The sequence below is a fragment of the Myotis daubentonii genome, chromosome 1 (assembly GCF_963259705.1).
Source record: "Myotis daubentonii chromosome 1, mMyoDau2.1, whole genome shotgun sequence".
Taxonomy (NCBI): Eukaryota; Metazoa; Chordata; class Mammalia; order Chiroptera; family Vespertilionidae; genus Myotis; species Myotis daubentonii.
The window spans coordinates 115,222,456-115,250,247 of NC_081840.1; the positions used below are offsets into that span (position 1 = coordinate 115,222,456).

At 42.8% G+C, this 27,792-nt stretch overlaps 1 protein-coding gene across 3 annotated transcripts; it reads right to left on the bottom strand.

Moving 5' to 3' along the window:
• Positions 1-606: 606 nt before the first annotated feature.
• Positions 607-16,294, bottom strand: LRR1 (leucine rich repeat protein 1). Of its 3 annotated transcripts, none has more exons than XM_059658885.1 (4): positions 15,824-16,292; positions 10,851-10,949; positions 7,360-8,081; positions 607-1,041 (listed from the first exon to the last, which is right to left on the bottom strand). In XM_059658885.1, exons 1-4 carry the CDS (start codon positions 16,034-16,036, stop codon positions 801-803), a joined length of 1,275 nt encoding a protein of 424 aa, XP_059514868.1. In that variant the 5' UTR covers positions 16,037-16,292; the 3' UTR covers positions 607-800. The 3 variants fall into 3 exon arrangements, with proteins under 3 accessions (XP_059514868.1, XP_059514857.1, XP_059514879.1); XM_059658874.1 differs by having other exon boundaries at positions 10,851-10,952; XM_059658896.1 differs by lacking the exon at positions 7,360-8,081 and having other exon boundaries at positions 799-1,041; positions 15,824-16,294.
• Positions 16,295-27,792: the final 11,498 nt, after the last annotated feature.

Below are 27,792 nucleotides of genomic sequence, written 5' to 3' on the forward strand. Positions count from 1 at the left end.
CCATAAAATTATTTTCGTTGCTACTTCATAATTGTAATGTTGCTACTGTTATGAATCGTAATGTAAATATCTGATATGCAGGGTGGTCTTAGGCGACCCCTGTGAAAGGGTCGTTCGACTGCCAAAGAGGTCGCGACCCACAGGTTGAGAACCGCTAATTTAGACCGTATTAATTCTCCAAGGAATATTTTCTGCATACAAAAACTCAATTTCTTTCATTTTATTTTATGAAAGAAGAAAGTTGGTAAGAAAATTCTATGACCAGAGTGATTGGGATTACTATCTACTTAACATTAAAAGATAACCCCACAACCTATTCTGGACACACTAGGCCAGGGGTGGGCAAACTTTTTGACTCGAGGTCCACAATGGGTTCTTAAACTGGACCGGAGGGCCGGAACAAAAGCATGGATGGAGTGTTTGTGTGAACTAATGTAAATTCAAAGTAAACATCATTACATAAAAGGGTACGGGGGGGGGGGGGGGGGTGTTTTTTTTTTTTTTTTAGTTTTATTCATTTCAAACAGGGCGGATCCGGCCTGCGGGCCGTAGTTTGCCCACAGCTGCACTAGGCTAAAATCAACACAAGTGCAATAAACACAAAAGTTAACCCCACAATAAAATCAGATTTTAATGAAATCAAGGTTTTCCAGTCAAATTATTGAAAATGTTAGCTAACACACATTCTTCCCCTCAAACATGTATGTATGCAAAAAAAGCTTCCCTTTCTCCAATGTGACATTGTTAAACCATAAATGAATCCCAAGATGACCTGTAATTTCTTTTTGTGGTATCATCTATTACTTTAGCATTTCACAGGAATTTGCGTAACATGACAGAGAACAGAAATAAGAAATAATGGGTGCTTCAGTGCCACCCATATTATCTACTAAGACCACAGTGTGAGCAACAGAGTGTAGATTCATGGTAGTCATTCCCTCAATAAAACTGTTTAGACAGAATCTTCCACAAACACAGGTTTTTGCAGTATCCAAATCTTGGCAAAGATGAAAAGGAATAATATGAGAGCCATATGGAATCCTATTGGAAAAAAAAGTTTTTAAAATATTTTAAAATATGTTACTAGATTCAGAACTTCACATATTAGGATATGAATTATTGAACACAGAATTATAACCATAAAAAATAAAACTACTAATTAAATGACACAGTATATTGTTTTATCTTACAAACTGGGTAATGAAGAAAATATTCCAAAAAACAGCATATGATATATTATTAGAGTAACATGATAAGTTAACCATTTGTACATCATAAGCATCTATAGACGTAAGCAGCGGACCTTTTTTGTTTAAATTCAAAATATCGAGGCAGTTAACTGGTTAAATATATAGCTCTGTCATATAATTCTCATGATGGTAACTGGAAAATTAAGGATTTCTACTTGTGAAGAAACACTTAAATAAATCAACATACTCTCCTAAGCATCAATTATTCAAAAGGAAATTTTAAACTGTGTGAAACAAATTTAAAACATTGTTTGGGGCATTAGTTTTACTTTACTGGCTGAGCAAGTAAAGCTGTCCTCACCTTGCTTAAATTATTCACCCTCCTGCTTTGCATTGGTGCCCAATGCAATGAAAATCAAGTCTAAGTCGTTGCCCTCATCTACACAAAACTAAAAGACAGTCTCTTGGGATTGCCTGCCTACTGCCCAACTTCTTCTCCCTAAATACAACAATGCCCCAGGTACTTGGTTGCCTGTATACTGCTGTTTCTATATGCTGGCACACATTAGGTGTTCAGATATTTTTCAACAAATAAATAAAACCCAGTCTTATTTCAACCAAAGTTTAAAACCCTTTTAGAAAAGTCTGAAAAGAAAAATATGAAATCAAAAATAGTCATTTACTTTTCTTAAGGAATTTGAAATTGGCCTTATTTGCAATTTTTCATTTTTTCACATGTACTTATTTGTTGCTTGTGTAAGTAACAATTTTTTAAAAACTGTGCCAGCAATTTATAATAGCTAAGATCTAGAAATAGCCCAAGTGCCCATCAGTAAATGAGAGGATAAAAACTTCTAATCAACCAAGGACCTTGTATGCATATATGCATGGCCCATGGACACAGACAATGGGGTGGTGAGGGCCTGGAGCGGAGGCTGGCTGGAGGAGGTCAATAGGGGGAAAAGGGGACATATGTAATACTTTCAACAATAAAGAATTATATAAAACAATCTGTGCAGGAAGTGTCTACCACATATTTACATCAATCTCATCTAGGCTATTGGTTATATTCTAAGGAAACAGATAATAGTTAGATAATAGTTAAAAACTGTATCATCAATCTAACAATTTAAATTTCCATATATTTTTCTTTTTCTTTTTTTTTTAAAATATATTTTATTGATTTTTCACAGAGAGGAAGAGAGAGAGATAGAGAGTCAGAAACATCGATGAGAGAGAAACATCGATCAGCTGCCTCCTGCACATCTCCCACTGGGGATGTGCCCGCAACCCAGGTACATGCCCTTGACCGGAATCGAACCTGGGACCTTTCAGTCCGCAGGCCGACGCTCTATCCACTGAGCCAAACCGGTTTCGGCCATATATTTTTCTAATAGATTTTAACTTTATATTTATAACCAGTAGGTAGAACAATTTACCAACAGATAGATAATAAGTATTATTCTCATGGCTTTAGGTTTATATTCTTTTTATTTTTTTTTATATTTTATTGATTTTTCACAGAGAGGAAGAGAGAGGGATAGAGAGTCAGAAACATCGATGAGAGAGAAACATCGATCAGCTGCCTTCTGCACACCTCCCACTGGGGATGTGCCCGCAACCAAGGCACATGCCCTTGGACGGAATCGAACCTGAGACCCCTCAGTCCAAAGGCCAATGCTCTATCCACTGAGCCAAACCGGTCAGGGCAGGTTTATATTCTTTTTAAAATGGGGCTGAAGCCCAGCCGGCATAGCTGTGTTGGAACATGGATCTACGAACCAGGAGGGCACAGTTCGATTCCTGATCAGGGCTCATGCCAAGGTTATGGGCTCAATCCCCAGTTTGCAATCCACATTGATGTTTCTATCTCTCTCTCCTTCTCCCTTCCTCTCAGAAACCAATAAAAATATATTTTAAAAAAACAACACAACAACAACAGGGCTGAAAACATGCAAAATTATACATTAGTAAAGGTTAGGGTCACTTTACAAGAACCAATATTAATAGAGTCAAGCTTAAAAAACAATGTAAATACTATATGTCAGATCATCACTAACAAATTATTTTTCTGACCTAGTTATATATCACATCTTGATCCTATAATTTTTTTCCTCTAACTCTGCACTTTTCCATGTTGGATATCAGCCTGTATTTTTTAAATCATTTAGTCAATTGATTATGGTCTTTTTAAAAAACATCAATGCCTGGACTCAGGGCAACCCAGACATGTGGCCTTACTGGGAATCAAACTAGCAACCTTGCCCTAGCCCAGTGGTTAGCAAACCGCGGCTCGCGAGCCACATGCGGCTCTTTGGCCCCTTGAGTGTGGCTCTTGCACAAAATACCACCTGCGGGTGCGCAGGTACAGTGCAATTGAAACTTCGTGGCCCATAGGCAGAAGTCGGTTTTCGGCCTGGGCGAGTCTATTTAGAAGAAGTGGGGGGTAGACATATAGAGAGGATGAATGAAAGGAGATAGATGAAACAAGTATACAAGACAGGTGGATAGAAGAGTTGGAAGGGATCGACCTCAGCAAACGTAACTCAATCAGATTGAGGACGTTTTTAGCAAAGGCCAGCTTAGGAGTACCCTAATTAAGTTAATAACAATGTACCTACCTAGATAGTTTAAATTTAACAAATTTGGCTCTCAAAAGAAATTTCAATCGTTGTACTGTTGATATTTGGCTCTGTTGACTAATGAGTTTGCCGACCACTGCCCTATCCGGTTTGGCTCAGTGCATAGAGTGTGGGCCTATGGACTGAAGAGTCACTAATTTGTAATATTTCTCATCTGGACATTATTTTCAAATTTGAATAAGTTATATATGTGTGTGTGTGTGTGTGTATATATATATATATATATATATATATATATATATATATATATATATATATATACACACACACATACATACACACATATTCATATAAATATTTCAGAGAAAGCCTAGAATGAGCTCGGAAGCAACTCATTACCGAAATACGCTATTTAGAGTTTCCCTCAAATCAGTGATCTTAACCCTGAATCATCAGTATCACCACTGGAGACTTAAAAAAAATATGTAACATAGCCCAAGCTGGTATGGTTCAGTGGACAGAGCATCAGCCTGCGGACCAACGGGTCCCAGGTTCAATTCTGGTCAAGGGCACGTACCTTGGTTACAGGGTCCTCCCCAGCCCTCGACCTGGTGAGGGCTCCTGCAAGAGGCAACCAATCCATGTATTTCTCTCACATCGACGTTTCCCTCTCTCTTCCACACTCCCTAAAAATCAACGGAAAAATATCCTCAGGCGAGGATTAACAAACAACAACAAAAAAGTAACATACAACAGGGGCCCATCTCTGGCAACTCTGAATTAATTGGTCTGAGGTAGAATCTAAGCATCAATAGTTCTCATCTGTACTATTTAAAACCTCCTCCACCGCTAAATATAACATTGATTTTTAATTGCTAGGTAAGCAATTAAATGTTAACTATTTATTGAGACTTATTACGAGCCAGGCACTGTTCTAGGCACTTACATGTACTGTCATTTAGCAGGTAATGTTTAATTCCTAATTAAGAGTCAATGCCAGTGGTTCTCAAAGTGTGGTCCCTGACCAACAGCATCAGCATCTCCTTAAAACTAGTTAGAGATGCAATTTTTTAGCCCCAATCCAAATTTCGTCAGAATCCAGCAATCTGCCTTGGCTGGTGTGGCTCAATTGGTTGGGCGTTGTCCTGTGCACAGAAAAGTTGCCAGTTTGTTTTGTTTCTTCATATATTTTTATTGATTTCAGAGAGGGAAAGGGAGAGATAGAAACATCAATGATGAGAGAGAACCATTGATAGGCTGCCTCATGCACACCCCCTACGGGGGGAATCGAGCCCACAACCCAGGATGTGCTCCTGACCGGAATTGAACCAGTGACTCTTCAGTCCACAGGCCCACACTATCCACTGAGCCAAACCAGCTAGGGCAGGGATGGGCAAACTTTTTGACTCAGGGCCACAATGGGTTCTTAAACTGGACCGGAGGGCTGGAACAAAATCATGGACGGAGTGTTTGTGTGAATATAAATTCAAAGTAAACATCATTACATAAAAGGGTACGGTCTTTTTTTTTTTTTTAGTTTTATTCATTTCAAATGGGCCGGATCCGGCCCGCGGGCCGTAGTTTGCCCACGGCTGAGCTAGGGCAAGGTTGCTAGTTTGATTCCCAGTAAGGGCACATGTCTGGGTTACCCTCAGTCCCTAGTAGGGGACATACAAGAGGCAGCTGATAGATGTTTTGCTCACACTGATGTTTCTTTCTCTCCCTCTCCCTTCTTCTAAAAACCAATTTTAAAATATTTTTCAAAAAATAATCCAGCAACCTGCTTTAATCACCATGTTTTTCAGTAAGTTTAATTCTGATGCACTCTCAAAATTTAAGAATCTTAGAAATAGTGAGTTCTTAGTTACTTTTAGAGCTTTAGTATTCAAAATGTGATTCATGGATTAGGAGCCTCAGTCTCACTAGGAAGCTTGTTTGAAAGGCAGAATCTCTACCCTAGACCTCTGAAACAATCTGCTAACAAGACTCCCAGGTGATTTGAATGCACATTAAAGTTTGAGAAGCACTGATGTGAAGTAGTGGTTTTTAATCATAGCTAGTTGTACACAGAATCACCTGGGTTTAAAAACAAAGCAAAAAAAACTGGATTCTACCTATAGACATTCTGATTAGTAAGTCTAGGGTGGGAACTAATCATCAGAATTTTTAAGCTCTTCAGATGATTCCAAATGTTAAGTAAAGTTTGAGAACCACTGCTCTAAAATAAGAATTCTTAAGCTATGGACTGAGAGGAAGGAGGATTGGATTTCAATGGGGTTCATGAACATTTTAAAGTTGTATGCAAAATTTTGTGTATACTCATGTGCATTTTTCTAGGACCATAATTTTGGTCAGTTGTTTTTATTTTCTTTTTAAAAAAATTTTAAATTTACTTTTAGAGAGAGGGGAAGGGATAGGGAGGGGGGAGGAGGGAGGAGGAAGAGAGGAAGAGAGAGAGAAACATCAGTGTGAGAGCAAAACATGGATGGGCTCCAGGAATCTAGCCCACAACCCAGGCATGTGCCCAACCCAGAATTGAACTGGCAACTCTTCAGTGCATGGGACGGGATGATGCCCAACCGAGCCACACCAGCCAGGGCAGGTTTTTTTTTAGTTTTAAAGAGTCTCTCCCCAACTAAAAAAATTAAGAATCTCTTCTTTGAAATATGGTCTTGCTACTATTTTATAGTCACTCAATAATGAAAGCAGCATCAACAAAACTGAATGAATACCCGAAGTTCCTTGTCTCACAAAACTAACTTCAGTTAGTGTACAAAGGGAAAAGAATCAACAGCTATTGAGTCCTAGTATATGTCAAATGCTTTGGCATTACATCAGCTCATTTATCTTCACAACTCTGTTCCCGTTTCAGATGGGAACACTGAATCAAAGAGATTAAATAACTTGCTAAAGTCTGACTCCAAAGACCACACTTTACCACTATACCAGTTTAGAGTTATCAAACTTTAGAGTGCATCAGAACTACCATGAGGACTTATTAACAGTTTCCAATTCAGTAGGTCTGGAGTGGAGTTCAAGGACTTGCATCTCTAACAAATTCCTACGTGATATTGATGCTGCTGGTCAGATCATAATTTGAAAAACAATGCCATTTTTTCAAGCATTTATTAAGTGCCTAATATATGGCAACAGCGGAGGTATCTCATTTTAGACACTTAGAGAAACAGTGGAAAATAAGACTAAGTCCACGCCCTCATGGAGCTTACAGTCTAGTGGAGAAAACTGACAGAAAACAAATGTTAAAAAAAGTAATGCCAGGTAATACATCCTATGACCCCTCAAAAAAAGGCAACGTAAGGAGTGGAGGATAAACCTTTAGATAGGGCCATAAAAGACCTTTCTGGGGTGCCACTTGGCAGAGAACTGGATGAAGTGAGAAAGTAAGCTATGAGACTTTCTGGAGGAAAAGCATTCCAAGCAGAGGTAAGGAGTAGCAAGAAGGCCACCACAGCAAGGGGTCAGATTGTGCACAGAGCTACGGTTAAATACTTACTAGTAGTCTAAGGATGATGACAACACTAGGATGCCATCAAAAGTACCACATCTTACGACTACCAAAGTCTTACCTATTATGTAATATGGTTCGTGCAGAAGATTCCAATAATGTTAATGGTGTTTGCAGCATTATAACTGGAAGAACTTTTGGCTGTTCAAAAGTATTTCCAAAAAGATCCAAGTACCCAAGGGACAAATCTTTAAATTCACTAGGCAAAAATGGGAGCTTATTTCGAGCTGCTGACAAAAATTGCAGGTTTGTCAACTGTCCTATCTTCATAGGAAATCGAATCAATTCATTATCATCAAGTTTTAAAACTGTAAGTTCTCGAAGCTGGCAAAACTGCACAGGGAGTGCCTTAATTTTGTTCTTGCTCAGATCCAACCTCCGAAGTGATTTCTGGAGTGTAGATTGACACAATGCCACACTAAATGACTCCAAGTGATTGTTACTCAGGTTGAGTTCTTGAAGGTGGATGAGGTCTCCAACCGTAGCTGGTAGCTTTTTTATATGATTGTGACTCAAGTCTAATTTTTTAAGGTTTTTTAAGCAAAGCATACGCATATCAACTCGGACAAGCCCACAATAAGAAGTCTGAAGATGTTCCAGATAATATGGAAAGTTCTTGCTTAGAGGATAGTCCTTTTTGGATGTGATGACCATTTTAGTTTTAAATTTTTCAAATTCTGAAGTCTTCACCGGTGTGAGGGGTGAAAATGGTGTCTCAACATCACAGCCTCTATGAGCCAGTCTCACAGCTGAAAGGAAACTCTTTAAACTGCTGGAATTGGCCTGAATAAATAAAAATAAGTTGTACAAGTATAAATTCCATTTTAGATAATGCATGCATGCTAATTCATCCTATAACAAATTCTGTAGAGTTATATATGCAAATGATGCAATTATTACTGAAAATGGCTATAAAAGTAATTTTTTAGTATTCTATTTTGACTAAATTTCAATATAGATACAAAGCCTTTAAGGTTTTTTTTTTTTAATGTTGAAAGACACACTCTAAATAAAACTGTTCAAAGGGGGAACCATAGAGTATAAAATAAAATAGAAAAGCATAAAAAAATTACACCTGAGATTTGGGTTTAAGATGAACTCACCCAGACCTCCAGTGCCCCCGCAATAGGCTAAGACAGCCCTGTGCACTGTAAAATGTACAGCGGTTCCATTCATAAAGATTAAGAGTTGTGAAAAGCCATGGCCTTGTCTTTCAAAAGCAGGGCTAACTGGCACTGTCAAGAGTGTAAGGAAATATCAAAATCAAGTGAGATTGCTTCCAACTGAACAGAGAAATCACCAATCAAGTAGTATATGAACTATCATCAAGCCCTAGCTGGTTTGGCTCAGTGGATAGAGCGTCAGCCTGCAGACTGAAGGGTCCTAGGTTCGATTCCGGTCAAGGGCATATGCCTGGGTTGAGGGCTCCATCCCCAGTGTGGGGTGTGCAGGAGGCAGCTGATCAATGATTCTCTCTCATCATTGATGTTTCTGTCTGTCTCTCTATCTCTTTCTCTCTCTCTTCCTCTCTGAAATCAATAAAAATATATATTTAAAATAAATAAATAAAAATAACAAACACTTGGCAGGATACTTACCAGTTTTGTAAAGTTTACGTGTGAAGAAATAGGGAACTTTAAGTGTGGGAAACGAAGTATGCAATCCTATTTGGTTAGAATGAGGAAGTTTGGTAGAGGAGTAAAAGATTATAAATACAGTATGGGGATAAATTCTAGATGAGCTTGACGTCAAGGTAAGGACAGAATGATCAGGCTGTGGGCAATCACTGAAGCATTTGAGCATGAGAATTACAGAGAGCTTAGTATTATTTTGGCAGTAGTATACAGTGAAGTAGAGTGAGAAAAATCTGGAGACCTTGGTCAAGTAGGTCTAATAGATGGTACCAACTTACAGACTTGGAAGTTACATACAATTCGGGTTGAGCTATGGGAATGGAAGGCAGGTATGGCAGAAAACTGGAATAAAGCCTTTATTTGGGGGACAGAAAAAAGGTTGTCGGAGATTAGAGACAAAGGAGTGGCTAACGGTAAATCAGGACAGTGTCCTGTCACAGATGCCAAGAAAGGAGTTTTATTAAGAAGGAAATGGTCATTAGTGTCAAATTCTGGAGCTAAAAAAAGTGAGAAAAAAATGGCAATGTGTTTGGCAAATAAAAGGAGATCACCGATCTTTGAGGCAGTGTTTTGAATACACCAGTGAAAATAAAGGTAAAAACAGATCCTAAGAAAAGTGGAGGCAACAGATTTAATCTTGTCTTTCCAGAAATCTGTTTATCCAATTTTTAAGTAGGTAAGACTTCACTTGTTTCTTAGGTAGAAGAAGAGTTAGTGCCCTAGCCAGTTTGGCTCAGTGGATAGAGTGTCGGCCTGTGGACTGAAAGGTCCCGGGTTGGTTTCTGGTCAAGGGCATGTACCTCGATTGCAGGCTTGATGCCAGCCCCTGGTCGGGGCTCAAGTGGGAGGCAGCCAATGCATGTGTCTCTCTCACATCGATATTTCTCCCTTTCTGTCTCTCCCCCTCACTTCCATTCTCTCTAAGAATCAATGGGAAAATATCCTTGGGTGAGGATTAACAAAAAATCAAACAAAAAAGAATTAGTAGGATAGGCTGAACATCAAGTGAAAATGAAAAATCACAAGAACAGAAGGAGGTAGGACAAAATGATTCCATTCAACACAAATACCTTAAAAAGTTATTAAACTTTTAATGTTTGCAAAGCATTTTGCTTGGGGTTAAGGATAATGCAAGGATGAATAAGACATTGCTCCTACCCTTTAGAAAAGGGGAAAACAAAAAAAGGGGAGATAGGACCAAGAAACAATCTTTTTTTTTGTTCTAATGGTCTATATAGTTTTAAAAATAATTATAATAATAAAATACCCCCAACAAGGTTCTAATTGCATTTTATCCTTTTTTTCCCCCCCACTAAACTTAGACTTATAACCTATAATTCAGCTGGCAAAATGTAGACCTGTGCCACCTTCCTTAAGAGCTCCAGTATAAGAACACTGGAAGGCTGCATTTTGGATACAGAAGCAAACTTAGTTTTCCTCCCCATCCTGGGCAGCCTTACCAAGGCTGCCTCTGCCCTTTTAGAGGAATATACTGGTAAGCACTCCTGGGAAGCTGCCATCACTTCTTCAAATACATCTGCAGGAGTCTGGCCCTGTTCAGCTATGTGAGATATCAGGATGCTCAAATAGCCTCTTTTATTTTTGGTCAATCCTCACCATATTTTTTCCATTGATTTTTTTTTTGGGGGGGGGGGGGTGGAAGGGACGGGGAGTGGAAGGGACGGGGAGAGACAGAAAGAGAAACACTGATGTGAGAGAGACACATCAATTGGTTGCCTCCCACACGAACCTCCACAGAGACTGGTTATTAAGCCTGCAACCAAGATATGTGCCCTTGACCCTTCAGTCCACCATTGATGTTCTAATCACTGAGCCAAACCAGCTAGGGCTCAAATAGCCTCTAATTTAAAGAAAATATAGCCAATCAACCTAAACATTAATGTTTTTAATATCGTACCTTACTTAGGCAGATATCCACAGCAGGTTCCTTTAACCGAACAGTGGCTTTCCCCTCATCCACAAATTTGGTGAAGAATTGCTCAATGTTCCCCTTTAGCTGCTTAAAACCAATGGGAAAAAAGAACAAAATCAGGTATTGTTACTCAATACTAGTAGTTATTACAAATAGGATGTGCCAGTCATTTTGTCAGGTTTGTCTTTTAGTCCGTATGTATGAGTATTTTACAGTTTTAAGCTTTAAAGTTTTTTGTTTGGTTGGGTTTGTTTTTAGTAGTTGGGTAGCTACATTTCTTACCTACCTTCTGATAGATACTATTGTTCTATCAGTCCAGTTAACTCTGTCCTCTTCTGAGAACAGAATCCCCTGTGTTTTGAGAGAATATTCCTCTTCTCCCATTTAACTATGTAGCTGTAATGAGTTGCCAAGAGTAATTACTTGCCTTTTAAATTTCAGTTCATTAGTCTGGGGTGGGCAAGCCTCCCACAGATTACAAACTCCATGAAAACAGGAATCTTGTCTCCTTTGTTCATTCTTGTATCCTCAGAGCTAGACAATGACTAACACATAACAGATGCTCAAAATATTTTAATGACTGATGCTGCTTCTGCTTTAGACTTCAACAACAATTTATCCAGAAGCCGTTATATACCAGGTTAACTATGATAGGGGGCTTGGGCCAATAGAGGTAAGTAAGACCAGCATGGTAATCACGCTTACACAGTTGCCAATCTGACATTTATTAAAATAATTATAAGCAAAATTAAGACAAATATATAAGCAATTATTAAGACAAGGAAGTACAGGCTGCTATAAAACCTTATAGAAAGAAATCTTACCTGGTCTTAGGATATGAAGGTGACCTTGAAGGTGAGAACTAAAGGATTAGGACATGTCTAGAAGAGATAGAAGATAGCTTACCAATAAGAGGGAACAATGTGCAAAGCCTTGAAAGCAAGAGAGCTTGGCAGCTGTGAGGAGCTAAAAGTTCAGTATGGCTGAAGGATCCCATGAAAAAAGGTAAGTGAGCCTGAAGAGGTAAACAGATTAAATGGTGAAAGATGTTTTATACCATGTTAAGAGTGCTGTGGGCCGAAACTGGTTTGGCTCAGTGGATAGAGCGTCTGCCTGCGGACTGAAAGGTCCCGGGTTCGATTCCAGTCAAGGGCATGTACCTGGGTTACGGGCACATCCCCAGTGGGAGATGTGTAGGTGGCAGCTGATCGATGTTTCTCTCTCATTGATGTTTCTGACTCTCTGTCTCTCTCCCTTCCTCTCTGTAAAAAAATCAATAAAATATATTAAAAAAAAAGAGAGAGTGCTGTGGGCGTTTTTGTTTTGTTAATCCTTACTCGAAGATATTTTTCCCATGGATTTTTAAAGAGGGAGAGAGGGAGGGAGGGAGGGAGGGAAAGAGAAACATCGATGTTACACATTGATTGGTTATGCGTGCTCAGCTGGGACTGGGGATCAAACCCATGATCCTTTGGTACATGGGCCTATGCTCTAACCCAGGGGTGAGAAAGATCTGGCCTGCTGGGCCGTATAAAGGTCTCGAAATCATTTGGTCTGATCCTGCCAAGGCATTAAAGGGTGAGTTAATTAAATGTTTACCAAATATAGCATGCTAATTTATAAGTTGATAATTTTGTATGACCCATGAATGATATTATAAAATGGCTCTTGACAGAAAAAAGGTGCCCATCCTGATCTAACCACTGAGAACACTGGCCAGGACAAGAATTTTATATTTTGGCCCTAGCTGGGTAGCTCAGTTGGTTAGAGCATCATCCAGATACACCAAAGTTTCGGGTTTGAGCCCCAGTCAGGGCACATACAAGAATCAACCAATGAATGCAGGAAAGTGGAACAACATATCGTTCTCTCTCTCTCCCTCCCTCTCTCTTTAAAATGGATAAATAAAAATTAAAAAAAAAAGAATTTTGGATTTATCCTAAGAACAATGATATCCATTGAATGACTTAAAGCTGAGAACATCATTAGATCTGTATCTTTACAGGTTCCCTTTAACCACAGGGTAAGAAAGAACTTTGGGGGTTTGGGGGTGGGGGATGAAGAGTAGGAGGGAAGACAACAATAGAGGTAGAGCGATCCTTTAAGAGAGTAGCTAGGCAAGGTATAATGATGGTTTAGACTACAACTGGGATAGATGAAAATTTAAAAGATAACTAGGAGGTAGAATTGAAAGGATTCAATAATATATTGGATGCAGAGAGGCAAAGGCTTTAAGATTTCTGCATGGGGCAGAATACTACTAAATGAGTTGTAGAGCACTGTCAGAAAAGCAGGTTTAGGGGTGACAATGACAATTACTGTCTAGGTCAGCGGTTCTCAACCTGTGGGTCGCAACCCTTTGGGGATCAAACAACCCTTTCACAGGGGTCGCCTAAGACCATCGGAAAACACATATATAATTACATATTGTTTTTGTGATTAATCACTATGCTTTAACTATGTTCAATTTGTAACAATGAAAATACATCCTGCATATCAGATATTTACATTACGATTCATAACAGTAGCAAAATTACAGTTATGAAGTAGCAACAAAAATAATTTTATGGTTGGGGGCCACCACAACATGAGGAACTGTATTAAAGGGTCGCAGCATTAGGAAGGTTGAGAACCACTGCTCTAGGTATTTTGAGGTTGAGATGCTGCAACACATCCAAGTGAAGATTTCAAGTAGACAACAGATTCAAGTCAGAAGTTAAGGGATTTATACATTTATCTGGATAAGATGAAAAGTATGTTTCTCACTGCTCTTCTAAGATCTATTCCTTCTGATGACCACCAATTTGCTGCCCTCCACCAATATGTCATGCAGATTTAGAAAGTCAGATTGAGTCATAACTATTTCTGTGGAGGAAAAATGCTAAATGTTGTTCAGCATTTTTTTAAGTGAAAAAAGAAGTAATATGAAAAAAGTGTGCCACAGTGGGCAAATATCCCATCTCTCTCACACACACACACACACACACACACACCCCTTTAAGATACAATTGTCCTCCCTTATCTAAGGGGGAGATACATTCCAAGACGCCAAGTCAATGTATGGAACAACAGAGACTGGCAAACTCATATAATGTTTTTTCCTATGCATACATACCTACGATAAAGTTTAAATTCTAAATTAAAAACAATAAGAGATTAACAACAATAATAGAACAATAATCATTTTTTAAAAAGGAAGTTAAAGAAGAAGACTGGCTAAAGGTACAAATTTGGACATCACAGTCGGATGGTAGCTGAAGTCATGGGACAAAAAAGTGAGTGTAAGAAAGAAGCCCATGGTACTTTCCATACTTAGCACAAATACCTACCCTTCAAGGCCCAGGACCAATACCAGCACCCCCTTAATTCATCCAAAAAACATTGAGCACCTATGATTTTCCAAGCCCTGTGGTACCTCTCTTCTGCAAAACTTTCCCAAGCCCCAGTAATCAGAATTCATCTGGTTGCTTCCACTTTTATTACAGCACTTATCATAGCCCATCTTGTAAGCAGTGGGTTTTTTTTTTCTCCTTTCTAATCTCAGAAGGACAGTGAGTAAATCAAAGTCAAGTACTCCCAGTACTTTATCTCCCAGTTTCTAGCACTGCACCCTGTGCAAAATAAGTCTTCAATTCGCGGTTTATAATAAAATTTTGATCAGAATTTCCTCCTGCAACTGACTGTTGGTGCAATAGGAGGTTACTTTTTTAAAATATGTTTTTATTGCTTTTAGGAAGAGGAAGGGAGTGGGAGAAACATCTAAGTACCCCAACTGGGGACCATAACCACAACCTGGGCATGTGCCCTGGTCAGGAATCAAACCGGTGACCTTTTGGTGCACAGGATGATGCTCAACCAACTGAGCCACACTGGCTAGGGCACAACAGGAGTTTTAAGAGAGACATCATCAGACTTTAAACAGGCAGTACCTGAGTGAGGCATGAAAGAGAGGCCTGGGGAGATCCAATTCTAGTTAGGAGTTTGTTTCTGTCACCTAACAATTTTGTAAGCTTTACAATGTTGGGAGATTTCCAAAGTCCTGTTGATTTGAAAAATGATGAGTTGATTCTAGCAACAGGAGGCAATTATTCACTTTCAACTATTTACATGAAGCACTAGGTGTCTCTGAATGAGACTGTAATATTCCGCAATTAAATATCCGCTGTCGAGTACAACACTATAAGGGAGTCCGATGTAAGGGTGGGCAATGAATTGCACCCTCGACTTTACTTATAGACACAGGGTAGTCCGGTCACTTTGACAAAATAATAGTGCCTGGTAATGAAGGAGAAAGATTTTATAAAACCTGTGCTTTAAAAATTCTATTCCAAGATCAACCACCTTGTATGATATATGCCTAACCCATGGACACAGACGACAGGGTGCTGAAAGCCAGCGATGGGGCTGGGGGCGGGCTAGAAGGGGGGGGGGGGGGAAGGAGGACATATGTAATACTTTTGACAATAAAGATTTGAGACTTTCTAAAGATTATAGTTCAACCTCCAACTGCTTCTAGAGAGTTTACTACTGCTACACAGGTAAGAAAAAGCCGTGGACCTATGAAATAAGGTCTTAGGAAATTACACATTTAAGGGGTGGGGGTGGGGGGGGGGAGAGAGAGAGAGAGATGCAGTAACCAACTTTAAGAAAAAATGAAGATGCAACCCAAAGCGTTACTACTGTACTGATCTGGTCTAGAGACCTTCGATAAGATTCATCATCCCTTAAAGCCCCTTTTTTTAAGCTAGCGAAAGTTCTGTGGAAGAAACAGAACTGATTGAACGGAAATACAGTTATTTTACTCTCCCCCCCGAACTGAATGACTCCTGTGAACTCGAAGTCGCAGAAATGAGCAAGAGAACAGCCGCGGGCGCCCTCCCAGAGCCCTCCTCCTCCGGGCGCGCGCGGCCCCGGGAACGCGTGGGGCGCGCGGGGAAGGGCCGGCTGGCCCCACGCACCTCATAGCGGGTCCCGCGCTTGTCCCTCAGGGTGGAGACGAGCAGGCAGGCGGGCCGCGGAGCCCCCGCTCGCCCCGCCGGAGGCCGCGGTGGGCTTCGGGGCGCCGGCTGCTGACAGAGGCTCAACAGCGCGCGGACGCCCTTGCCCGGGTTCCTCAGCCCCAAGGCCGGCAAGCGCCGACTCACCACCTCGACCTCGCAGTGCAGCCTCATCTTCCCGAGCGGCGGGCGGCAGCCCCTCAGCCCGACTTTTAAACGCCGCGGTTCCCGCGGGCGCGCCGCGACGCCGCCGAGGTCCTCGAAGGCGCGGGCTGTCCGCGGACCTGCCTGTCTGCTCCCGCGCCAGCGTCGCGCCTCTCAGCAGCCCGGGAGCCCGCCCTCGGGGTCGAGTTTTCCCGTGGCTGCAGCCGGCGGAGCGCGGGCACCCACAGCCTGAGGACCCCGCAGGCGCCTCCCGAAACCAGCGACGGGCGAGGGCGTGGTCCTTCCCCGGACTTGGGTGCTGGAGCTCGGCGTTGGGGGCGGAGTTCGCCTTTACTGTTGCCACTTAACCCGTTATTTACACACTTTGCGCCGCCGAGTTTTCCGAGGGAAGGCAGGTATCTCTGTGAAGAGGAAAATTTCTTTGCTTACCCAGCGTTGGCACTTGGGACCCTGACCAGTTGCCCAGTGCCACCTATTGGGCTGGTGTTTTGTTTTTGGCGGCTCTCCTCATTCCAGAGACAACACCTGTCACAGCAGAAGGAACTTGTTAGGACAGTACTTGACTTTGCAACTTCTGTTGAACAGATTCCCACTTTACAACTGCGAGGGGTCTGGATGGAGTAACTGGCTTAAATGCATGTGAGACTTGGAAAGCGGGGGAGGGGGGCGGGGGGGGGCGGGTCTGCCTCAGCACAGTCTGGGATGTGTGGGTTCTTGACTTCCTGCAAGAAAGAATTCAAGACAGGCTAGGTCAGTGGTCGGCAAACTGTGGCCCCTTGAGTGTGGCTCTTCCACAAAATACCACGTGCCGGCGCGCACTTACAGTGCTATTGAAACTTCGTGGCCACACTCAAGGGGCCAAATAGCCGCATGTGGCTCTTGATCCGCAGTTTGCAGACCACTGGGCTAGGTGATTTTGAGAGTGTCTGCCCCCTGGTGGTTAGTGTGTGTCATAGTGACCAGTCAGACGGTGGGACACTTAGCATATTAGCCTTTTTTATATATCTATATATATATAAACCTAAGTGACTATTATGACCAGTCCACCAAATGACCGGTGGACTGCTCAACTGGTCGCTATGATGACACACTGACCACCAGGGGGCAGACACTCAATGCAGGAGCTGCCCTCTGGTGGTCAGTGCGCTCCCACAGCCAACCTCCCACAGTCTCTCTCCCCCCTGCTAGCCAACCTCCTGCCATCCCTCCCCCTGGCCAGACAGATCTGATCGCCCAATTGGCCTGATCGCAGCCAGGCAGAGGCACCACACCCATGCACGAATTCGTGCACCAGGCCTCTAGTAATGTGTAAATGTTAGATGAGGACATTAGTATAAAGTAGTCAGATGATGAGAACAATTTGTTTGCTAAATCTAGGCCTTAGAAAACCATTGAAGCAAAATTTCAAGCAAGGAATAAACTTCACACCTATTTAGGAAAAGTTACTGTGGTCAGTAAAGAGATTACTTTGTAGGTGGAGCAAACCCAGAGGCAGTTATCAGGTAGCTAAAGCAACAACCCACAATCTGCACTGCTGCCAGAATACTTTTCTAAAGAGGTCTCCTAGCGCTAGCTGGTTTGGCTCAGTGGATAGAACGTCGGCCTGTGGGCTAAAGGGTAACGGGTTTGATTCTGGCCAAGGACACAGATGGGTTGGGGGCTCGATCCCTAGTAGGGAGCATGCAAGAGGCAGCCCATCAATGATTCTCTCTCATCATTAATGTTTCCATCTCTCTCTACCTCTCCCTTCCTTTCTGAAATCAATAAAAATATATATATATATATATTTTTTTTAAAAAAGAGGTCCTTGCTGGGAGCTGGTCCATCCTTGCTGTTTCAAGGGACCTGGCATATATGGCATATGGTTCTTAATATGTTTGCTCACCTTCTTGGCACTATGTGTTTTAACCAAGGTCACCTCTCTCTGAGAAAGGTTGTTTCCCCAGGTAGGGATTTTCCCCTGAAGTTAGGGAAGGAATAAAACCCCTTAACTAAGTGCCAGGCGGGTAATTAATCACTTTAACTACGAACAATCATGCTTAAGCTACATAATCTTTACTCCCTGGAATGGAGATAAGAAACGCCCTAACCTTTGGAATAGAGATTGATAGGATTGGAATCAACTGGTATAAATACAGATGTAACAAGACAACAGGACACAGAACCTAGACACAGAACCTACACAGAACCTAGAGACAGAACCTAGAGACTGAACATGGCAAAAGATCCTGGACAGAACCTGGCAATAGAACCAGGCAAGAGAACCCAACCATGCTGATCAACTGAACGCTGCCTCCGAGTCTTTCCCTCTTTGCTGACTCTGTTCACACCTTGGGGAACCCCTGGACCTGCTGGGGTTGCAGGTCCTAAGACAGAATGCTAAACTTTTTGAGTCAAAACATAGTTTACAAATAGATGTTCTAATTCAATTCTCTCAATTTATACCAGGGGACTAGAGACTGAACAGAGTAAAGGGACTTGCCTGTGACCTCATAGATAGTGTTAGAACAAATAGTGCTAGAACTCATCTTACATACTATACTTAATCCTTCCCAAAAACATTCATGGAGTTACGTTCTTTGTAATTTAAACACAAATGCCCAAAGGCTGGTCTCTTATTCCTTTGGAACCCAGGTTCTGTTATGTAGCTGGACAAATTGCCCCAGAGCAGCCTCTGCAGTTCTTCAATTCCTGCTTAGTATCTGCTCTTTAGGATTCCTTGGAGCTCAACTCTGTACTTTTTTTTTATTTTATGTTTTTTATTGACTTCAGAGAGGAAGGGAGAGGGAGAAAGAGATAGAAACAGCCTATATAATAAAGAGGCGATATGCAAATTGACCCTCATACCATCACACAAATGGCCACTCCCTTGTGGCCAAAGATGGCCGCCACAAGATGGCCAGCAGGAGAGGGTAGTTGTGGGTGATCAGGCCTGCAGGGGAGGACAGTTGAGGGTGACCAGGCCTGCAGGGGAGGGAAATTGGGGGCAACCAGGCCTGCACAGGAGGGCAGTTGTGGGGGGACCAGGCCTGCACAGGAGGGCAGTTGGAGGGGACCAGGCCTCTAGGGGCAGGCAATTGGGGGCAACCTTGATGGCAGGGGAGGATGGTTGGGGGCAATCGGGCCGGCAGGAGAGCAGTTAGGCATTGACAGGCTGGCAGTGGAGTGGTTAGGGAGTGATCAGGCTGGCAGGCAGGCGAACGGTTGGGAGCCAGCATTCCCGGATTGTGAGAGGGATGTCCGACTGCCGGTTTAGGCCCGATTCCACATTGGGCCTAAACCAGCAGTTGGACATTCCCCGAGGGGTCCCAGATTGGAGAGGGTGCAGGCTGGGATGAGGGACAACCCCCCCCCCCCCGCACGAATTTTGTGCACCGGGCCTCTAGTCAATGATAAGAGAGAATCATTGATCGGCTGTCTCCTGCATGCCCCCTACTGGGGATGGAGCCTGCAACCCAGCATATGCCTTGAGTGGAATCGAACCGAGGACCCTTGGCTGACACTCTATCCACTGAGCCAAAACCAACTCAACTCTGTACTTCAAAACATGATATTTCATCTAGCACTTTTTGTAATAAAAATCTTACATTAGCTTGTCCAAAATATTGCTATATGATTACTTATTTAATGCCTGTCTTCACCATTAGGCTACAGCAGCCGTGGGCAAACCACGGCCCGTGGGCCGGATCCGGCCCGTTTGGAATTAATAAAACTAAAAAAAAAAGACCGTACCCTTTTATGTAATGATGTTTACTTTGAATTTATATTAGTTCACACAGACACTCCATCCATGCTTTTGTTCCGGCCCTCCGGTCCAGTTTAAGAACCCATTGTGGCCCTCGAGTCAAAAAGTTTGCCCACCCCTGGGCTACAGGCTTCCCGGGGACAGGTATTGAGTCATTGCTGTTATATTCAAGGCCTACGGTAGTGTTCACATTTAGTAGGTATTAGTGATAACCTGAACAGTGAGCCAGGTTTCTTTCCCCCCTGGGGTTGTGTCTCGCGACGCTGAAGAATGTCTCCACGGACCAGAAGATGTAAGCAAAAGTGTGGAAAATTTAGTGCGAGCAGATTCAGACTCCCTGAAAGGAGAGGGGAACCCAATAATGGGCTGCCCCCCTGAAGCCTTATAGTCCAGGGGTATATATTTGCTACAAGCCTGTTTCTATATCTATCCGTGTCATCACCTCAATTGTTCTTGCCCAGCAAAGGACCTGAACTTTCCCTGTTTCTATGTGTTCTTTCTCTGTTCCTATGCTGAACTTTCTCTGTTTCTATGCATTCTTTGTACACCTTGTTGCTGCAGGCCCTCTCTTGTTTTCCCATGCCTCCTGCTTTAAGTCCAGAAACATTTTGTTATTTCTGCTTGGTTTGTTTCTGTGATTAGGCTGCTCAAACTGCCATGTCTGCCCTTGCCTATGTTCCACCTGCCTTTGTTTTCCACTGGGCCCCTACCTTATCTGCCTGCATTTCAAGTTAACCCTCTCATTAGGGTTTGGCTGGTGACACAGGCTGTGAAAGAATTCACAACTGAGAGAAGAGACAGATGCAGGGAGGAACTTTATTTTACTTTCCAAGAGAGGAAAGGGCCGGTGTATTGTTAGTCAATACAGGACGGGAAAGATAGAGAGGATTATACTTTTAAACAGTTGCTGTTGCTAAGTGATAAGGAAGGGAGGGGGGCTGTGTTGATGTTGAGCAGATACCAGGGAGGTTGTCGTGAGAAATTAGTTTGTTTGCATTCCAGGATTCAGTCCAGCAGATGTCCTAAGGAGGTGTCTTTTCAGTATTTTTCCCAAGCCTGTAAAACATGCTTAGAGCAAAAGTTATGAAGAGTTCAAAAGAAGCTTGTTTGAAGGGGAGGGAGGAAGGGAACTTTCTACTAACGAGAGCAGTGGTTCTCAACCTTGGCTGCACATTAGAATCACCTGGGGATCTTTTTTAAAATCCTGATTTCTGGGCCTCGTCCTCTGGAAATTCTGTTTCTTTGTTACTAATGTTGTGGCCTCACCCCATAACAAAGAAGCAGAATTTCCGGAGGATGAGGCCCAGAAATCAGGATTTTAAAAATATTCTCAGGTGATTCTACTGTGCAGCCAAGGTTGAGAACCACTGAACTAGAGACTCCTGGGTGAGAATTATCCCTGAGCTAAGAAAATAGCAGGGAGGAGGGGGATGCAAGAGTACAACCTTTGCCGAAACCGGTTTGGCTCAGTGGATAGAGCGTCAGCCTGTGGACTGAAGGGTCCCAGGTTCGATTTCTGTCAAGGGCATGTACCTTGGTTGCAGGCACATCCCCAGTAGGAGATGTGCAGGAGGCAGCTGATCGATGTTTCTAACTCTCTATCTCTCTCCTTTCCTCTCTGTAAAAAATCAATAAAATATATTTTTTTAAAAAAGAGATTTAATTAAAAAAAAAAAGAGAGAGAGAGTACAACCTTGAAAGTACCTTATCATGTCCAGTTGTTTGAACAGAGGAGCCGACAACCTCAGGGTTTAATTACCAGGTGCTTCTCACAAATCGTGGAAGGCCACAGCAAAGAAAGAGAGGCCTTTTTTTCTGTCCTTACAGTAGGTACTCAATGGTTACTTGTAGAAGGAATGAGTAAAAATGCTATTCACTTATTCATTTAACAAATATTTGTGAGAACCTGCTGTGGGGGCCCTGACCAGAGTACGCCTGATGTTAAAGGCCCATTTGCCACATGCCTGCATGAAGGCAATAACACAGCAGTATCACTATGTTAAAGGCCCATTTGTCACGTGCATGTGCAAAGGCAATGACTATACATACTGCGCAGGCGCACCCTTATATAACCCACTTATGTTAATGTAACACAGATGTCACTAATTGCAGGAAGCCTCTCCTGTTTGAGTTAGTATAAAAGCTGCTACTAACCAACCAGGAGCTGGCTGCTTTATTTGCAGTAAAGCATGTCCCATCTACCTGCGGCTGCTCATGTCTTCTTCCAGTCCCCGGCATCCAAGAAGTCCCTTCGCTGGCAGAGGAGCTCAGACCCATCACCTGCTCTGTGATAGAATAGAGCAAGCTTACAGATTAGTGCATATTCAGTTAATATTGCTTGTGTTGGAGTAAGTAGCTAGTAATTTGGAAGGGAGAAAAGCTGGATTTCTCCCTTACTCCCAGGGACAGTGAAATAAATTTTAGATGGATTCAAGATTTAAAGCCCTGAGTGTAACTTGAGGTGGCTGTGGCAGCATGGCTGGGGCCAGACTGGAAATACAACTAAATTGGGGAACATTCACCCAAAATTATCAACTGAGGTCCAGATGAAGAGACATATCAAGGAAAGACAAAAACACCTGGAGACTGGTAGGAAGGGTGAGGTCTCAAGAGTGGCTGACCTAGCTCCCATGAGCAGCAGGATGAGTGTAAGGAGGGAACTCTCGGCTACGGGAGGGTCTTTCCCCTGAGAAGGTTGAGTCCCGGAACCCAGGCTGGAAACAGCCCAACTGCCCATCAGTAGATGAGTGGGAAAAAAGCTGTGGTGATTTATACCATGAAATACTATGCAGCAGTAAAAACAAGGATTTCTTACCCTTTGAAACAGAATGGAGGGACCTGGAGAGTATTATGCTAAGTGAAATAAGCCAGTGAGCCCTGGCAGGTTTGGCTTACTGGTTAGAGTGTTGGCCCATGGACCAAAGGGTCAACGGTTCAATTCCCAGTCAAGGATACATACCTTGGTTGCAAGCTCAATCCCTGACCCTGCTCTGGGCATGTGGGAAAGGCAACCCATTGAAGTATCTCTTACACACTGATGTTTGTTTCCCCCCCCTCTCCTCCTCTTCCCTCCCCTCCCTGAAAGAATGAATGAAAAACTATTGGGTGAAGATTATAAAAACAAAAAAAGCCAGTTAAAGAAAGACAAGTATCACCTGATCTCACTTATATGTGGAATTTAATGAACAAAATAAACTGATGAACAAAATAGATGCAGAGACATAGAAGCATGGAACAGACTGATGAATCTTAGAGGGAAGGCTGGGGTGGGTTGGGAGAGATTAACCAAATAACTTATGTATGCACTAGATGCTGGTGCATGAAAATTCATGCACTGGAGGGAGGGTCCCTGAGCCTAGCCTGCCCCCTCCCACAGTCCAGGAGCCCTCAGGGGCGGGAGGCAACCTGGCGATCAGGGGATGGCGACGCCCCATCACACCTCTGTTGCTGCCACTGCCGGCAAGCCTCAGCCAACCCTGGTTACCTGTGCCTCGGGCTGGTCCTGGGCGCTGGGGAGCTGAGGGGACTGGGGGACTCTGGAGGCAGACGCTCAGAGTGGCTGCTGCCCCAGTGAGGCTGAGGAGACTAGGCACCGCCATCATGTGGCTGTGGGCACCGCTATCTTTGAGGGCATGGCAGTTAATTAGCATATTCCCTCCTTATTGGCTGTGGGTGCCGCCATCTTTGAGGGCGGAGCAGTCAATTAGCATATTCTCTCCTTATTGGCTGTGGGCGCTGCCATCTTTGGGGGCAGGACAGTCAATTAACATATTCCTTCCATATTAGCTGTGGGTGCTGCCATCTTTGTGATGGTGTGAGGGTCAATTAGCATATTTCTTCTTTATTAGATAGGCTTTATGCATAACCCAAGGACACAGACAATATTACAGTGAAGGTCTGGGGAGGGGGTGGGAGCAGGGTGGAGGGGATCAATGGTGGAAAAAAGGGGGACATCTGTAATGCTTTCAGCAATAATAATAATTTAAAAAGAGACTTAAATCCCTGTCTGAGCATCTCAGTTGGTTAGAGCATCTTCCCAATGCACTAAGGTTGTGGATTCAATCTCGGGTCAGGGCACATATAAGAAGCAACCAATCCATGAATAAGTAAGTGGAACAACATACTGGTGTTTCTCTCAAATCAATTAAAAGAAAATCTATCGCCCTGACCAGTTTAGCTCAGTGGATAGAGCGTCAGCCTGCAGACTCAAGGGTCCGAGGTTCGATTCTGGTCAAGGGCATGTACCTTGGTTGTGGGCACATCCCCAGTAGGGGGTGTGCAAGAGGCAGCTGATCGATGTTTCTCTCTCATCGATGTTTCTAACTCTCTATCCCTCTCCCTTCCTCTCTGTAAAAAATCAATAAAATATATTTTAAAAAAGAAAATCTATCATAATAAAAACATAATATGCAAATTGATTGAACGACCGAACAGCAGAATGACTGTCTGGACAACATTCTGAATGACCACACTATGACACATGCACTGGCCCAGGCCAGCCAAGGCAGGGGCTATGCGATTGGTGGGGGAGGGAAGGGGACGGCCGCCATCGCCCCATGATTGCCCCCCAGAAGGAGGCCCCGGCCACCAGCCAGGGGCCAATTGAAGGGGGGCTCTGATCGCTCCAAAGAGGGAGGCCCAGGCCACACTATGTGGGGCAATGGATCGGGGGGCTCCACGGAACTGGGGCGTGCGGCAGAGGACGTGGGCAGCACGAGGCCAAGGTGGGTGCGGGAGGTGGGGGCTGTGGGGCCTCAAATTTAGTGCATCAAGCCTCTAGTTTAAAATTTAAAAAATGTAAAAGTGCTATAAGATACAGAAATTTTAAAGAATTTTGACACAAAATCTAAAAGATATAATAAGTTGATAATTTTAAATATATAAACTGTAAATGTTTTACATGGAAGAATATACCAGAAACAAAGAAATAAGAATCTGGGATGGCCTTTGCTACCAAATTGAAGGGGTCCCCCCGGGGGTGTTCGGTTGAGGAACTAGATGTGGCTGTCCTTGGGTAGTTTCATTTACTTGTAGCGAGTGCAGGAGACAAGGGATTCACACCCAAAGCTGTGTCTCCGGGAAGGGAGGCTCAGACATTGGCTTCTTTGACGTTGGCCCCACTTGTCACATTGAGTTCCTATCAAGCTCATTCTTTTTACAGCTTTATCTGCAAAACACTGTGCTCCATTTTAACATGTAGCAGGAAAAGCATTTAGTAAAAACAGCCCAGACCTTGAGACCCTTGTCCTATCTAACATGATGAATAAAATAAGAGTGTAGTCAATATGAAGGTCAAAGGGCTCATTTTCTTGCTTGTAAGCTTAAAAGTATATAAACTAAAGTCAGCAATACATTAACAAAGTGGGCTGTAGACTTAAGGAGAAATTCCCAGATAAAGATACATGGCTGGATTATAAATTCAATGTAGACCAAAAAGGGTCCACAGCCCAGCTGGTATGACCCAGTGGTTGAGTGTCGACCTATGAACCAGGAGGTCATGGTTCAATTCCCGGTCAGGGCACATGTCCAGGTTATGGGCTCAATCCCCAGTGTGAGGCCTGCAGAAGGCAGCTGATCAATGATTCTCTCTCATCATTGATGTTTCTCTCTCTCTCTCTCTCTCTCTCTCTCTCTCTCTCTCTCTCTCTCTCTCTCTCTCTCCCTCTCCCTTCCTCTCTGAAATAAACACAACAACAAAAAACAAACAACAACAAAAAAGGGTCCACATAGTACTAGTAAACCTGACAAGCTCAGCAGCGGCCAGCATGGTGGGTGCTACAACTTAGTGACTGAAAGTAACCACATAGACCTGGGAAATGGGGTGCGCCCGGAAATGGGGCTGCCCCCTTGCCCTTCGCCCTTCACACAGTGCACGGTTGTGGGAAACCTGGTGCTAAACTATTCGTAGACAATCTGCTTCCAGGTTGGGGTTTCGTACATAGCAGAGAAGCTCCCTTGCTGCGATCTATTGAAAGTCAGCCCTTGACACAAGGGTTTGAAAAAAAAAAAGAGGAAAAAGAAAACACACACACACACACACACACACACACTCACACACACACTCACATACACACACAGGAAGTAACCACATAGGATGGTCTGAACATAAACATTCCTAACTAAAAGTGAGTCATGGCAGATAGTCAGGTCCTAGGCCTGTAGCTTCCTTGACAAAGTCAATCTTTATCTTAAGGAGTCCACAGAACCCTTCATCGTTATCTTGTTGCCTGAATACCATCTCCATGTGCTGTAAGTGCTAATGTTAACCATCCTGTGCCCACCAATGTAAAAGAAATATGGGTCTTTTTAGTTTTTCTCCAATTCCAGAGATTTCCCCACTTTGCTTTCTCCTGCCCCCTTAATTTACCACAAGTGGATTTCATGTAACCCTCCTTATGTCTCCCCATTTGATTCTAATTATATAAAATAAGCTGCAAAACTGCCATTCTCCAAAGCATTTTCTCAATGAATTAAGGGTTTGCTTCCCTGCAATTGTCAGTTTGGCTCAAATAAACTCATAAAAATTCTCTATAAGTTTGGATGTTTCTTATATCGACAATAAGAAAACATGATGTATTTCATCAGAATTCAAAATTCAAAAGGACAAATGTAAAAAAGTATGCTGTTAACGATAAGAGAGCCCACTGCAAGGGAGAACATATTTACCAAAGTTACATCCGATAAGGGTTTAACCTCCAAAATTTACAGAGAACTCATACAACTTAACAAAAGGAAGATAAACAATCCAATCAAAAAATGGGGAAAGGGCCGAAACCGGTTTGGCTCAGTGGATAGAGCGTCGGCCTGCGGACTGAAGGGTCCCGGGTTCGGTTCCGGTCGAGGGCATGTACCTTGGTTGCGGGCACATCCCCAGTAGGAGATGTGCAGGAGGCAGCTGATCAATGTTTCTCTCTCGTCGATGTTTCTAACTCTCTATCTCTCTCCCTTCCTCTCTGTAAAAAATCAATAAAATATAAAAAAAAAATGGGGAAAGGAATAGCCACAGCAATCCTGAAAATGAAGAATAAAGTTGGAGGGATCACAATACCAGACATCAGGCTATATTACAAAGGCACTGCTCTCAAAACTGCCTGGTACTGGCACAAGAACAGACAGATAGACCAATGGAACAGAACAGAGAACACAGAAATCGACCCAAGCCATTATGCTCAATTAATATTTGACAAAGGAGACAAGAGCAAACAATGGAGTCAAGACAGTCTCTTCAATAAATCGTGCTGGGCAAATTGGACAGATAGATGCAAAATAATGAAACTAGACCACACACTTACACCATACCCAAAAATAAACTCAAAATGGATAGAAGACTTAAATGTAACAAGAAACCATAAAAATCTTAGAAGAATCCATAGGCAGCAATATATCAGACATATGTGGTAGCAATATCTTTACTGATACATCTATTACAGTGGTCGGCAAACTCATTAGTCAACAGAGGCAAATATCAACAGTACTTCTTCAAAATAGACTCACCCAGGCTGAAAACCTACTTCTGCACATGGGCCACGAAGTTTCAATCGCACTGTATGTGCGTCCGCACGTGGTATTTTGTGGAAGAGCCACACTCAAGGGGCCAAAGAGCTGCATGTGGCTCGCGAGCTGCAGTTTGCCGACCATGATCCTAGGACAATGGAAACAAAGGAGAAAATAAACATATGATGGGACTACATCAAAATGAAAAGCTTCTGCCCAGCAAAAGCAACCATTAACAAAACAGCAAGAGAGCCCACTGCATGGGAGAACGTATTTGCCAATGTTATCTCCGATAAGGGTTTAATCTCCAAAATTTACAGGGAACTCATATAACTTAACGAAAAGGAAGATAAACAATCCAATCAAAAAATGGGTAAAAGACCTAAATAGACACTTTTTCAAAAGTGATACAGAAGGCCAAGAGACATATGAAAACATGCTCAAAATCATTAATCATCTAAGAGATGCAAATCAAAATGACAATGAGGTACCATCTCACATCTGTCAGAATGGCTATCACCAACAA

Excerpts from the sequence above, each read along its gene's own strand:
- LRR1 (XM_059658874.1), bottom strand. The coding sequence starts at position 16,036 with ATGAGGCTGCACTGCGAGGTCGAGGTGGTGAGTCGGCGCTTGCCGGCC. Across the intron at positions 10,953-15,823 it reads AGCGCGGGACCCGCTATGAG|CAGCTAAAGGGGAACATTGA; the intron begins GTGCGTGGGGCC and ends ATTGGTTTTAAG. Across the intron at positions 1,042-7,359 it reads CGAACCATATTACATAATAG|GATTCCATATGGCTCTCATA; the intron begins GTAAGACTTTGG and ends TTTTTCCAATAG.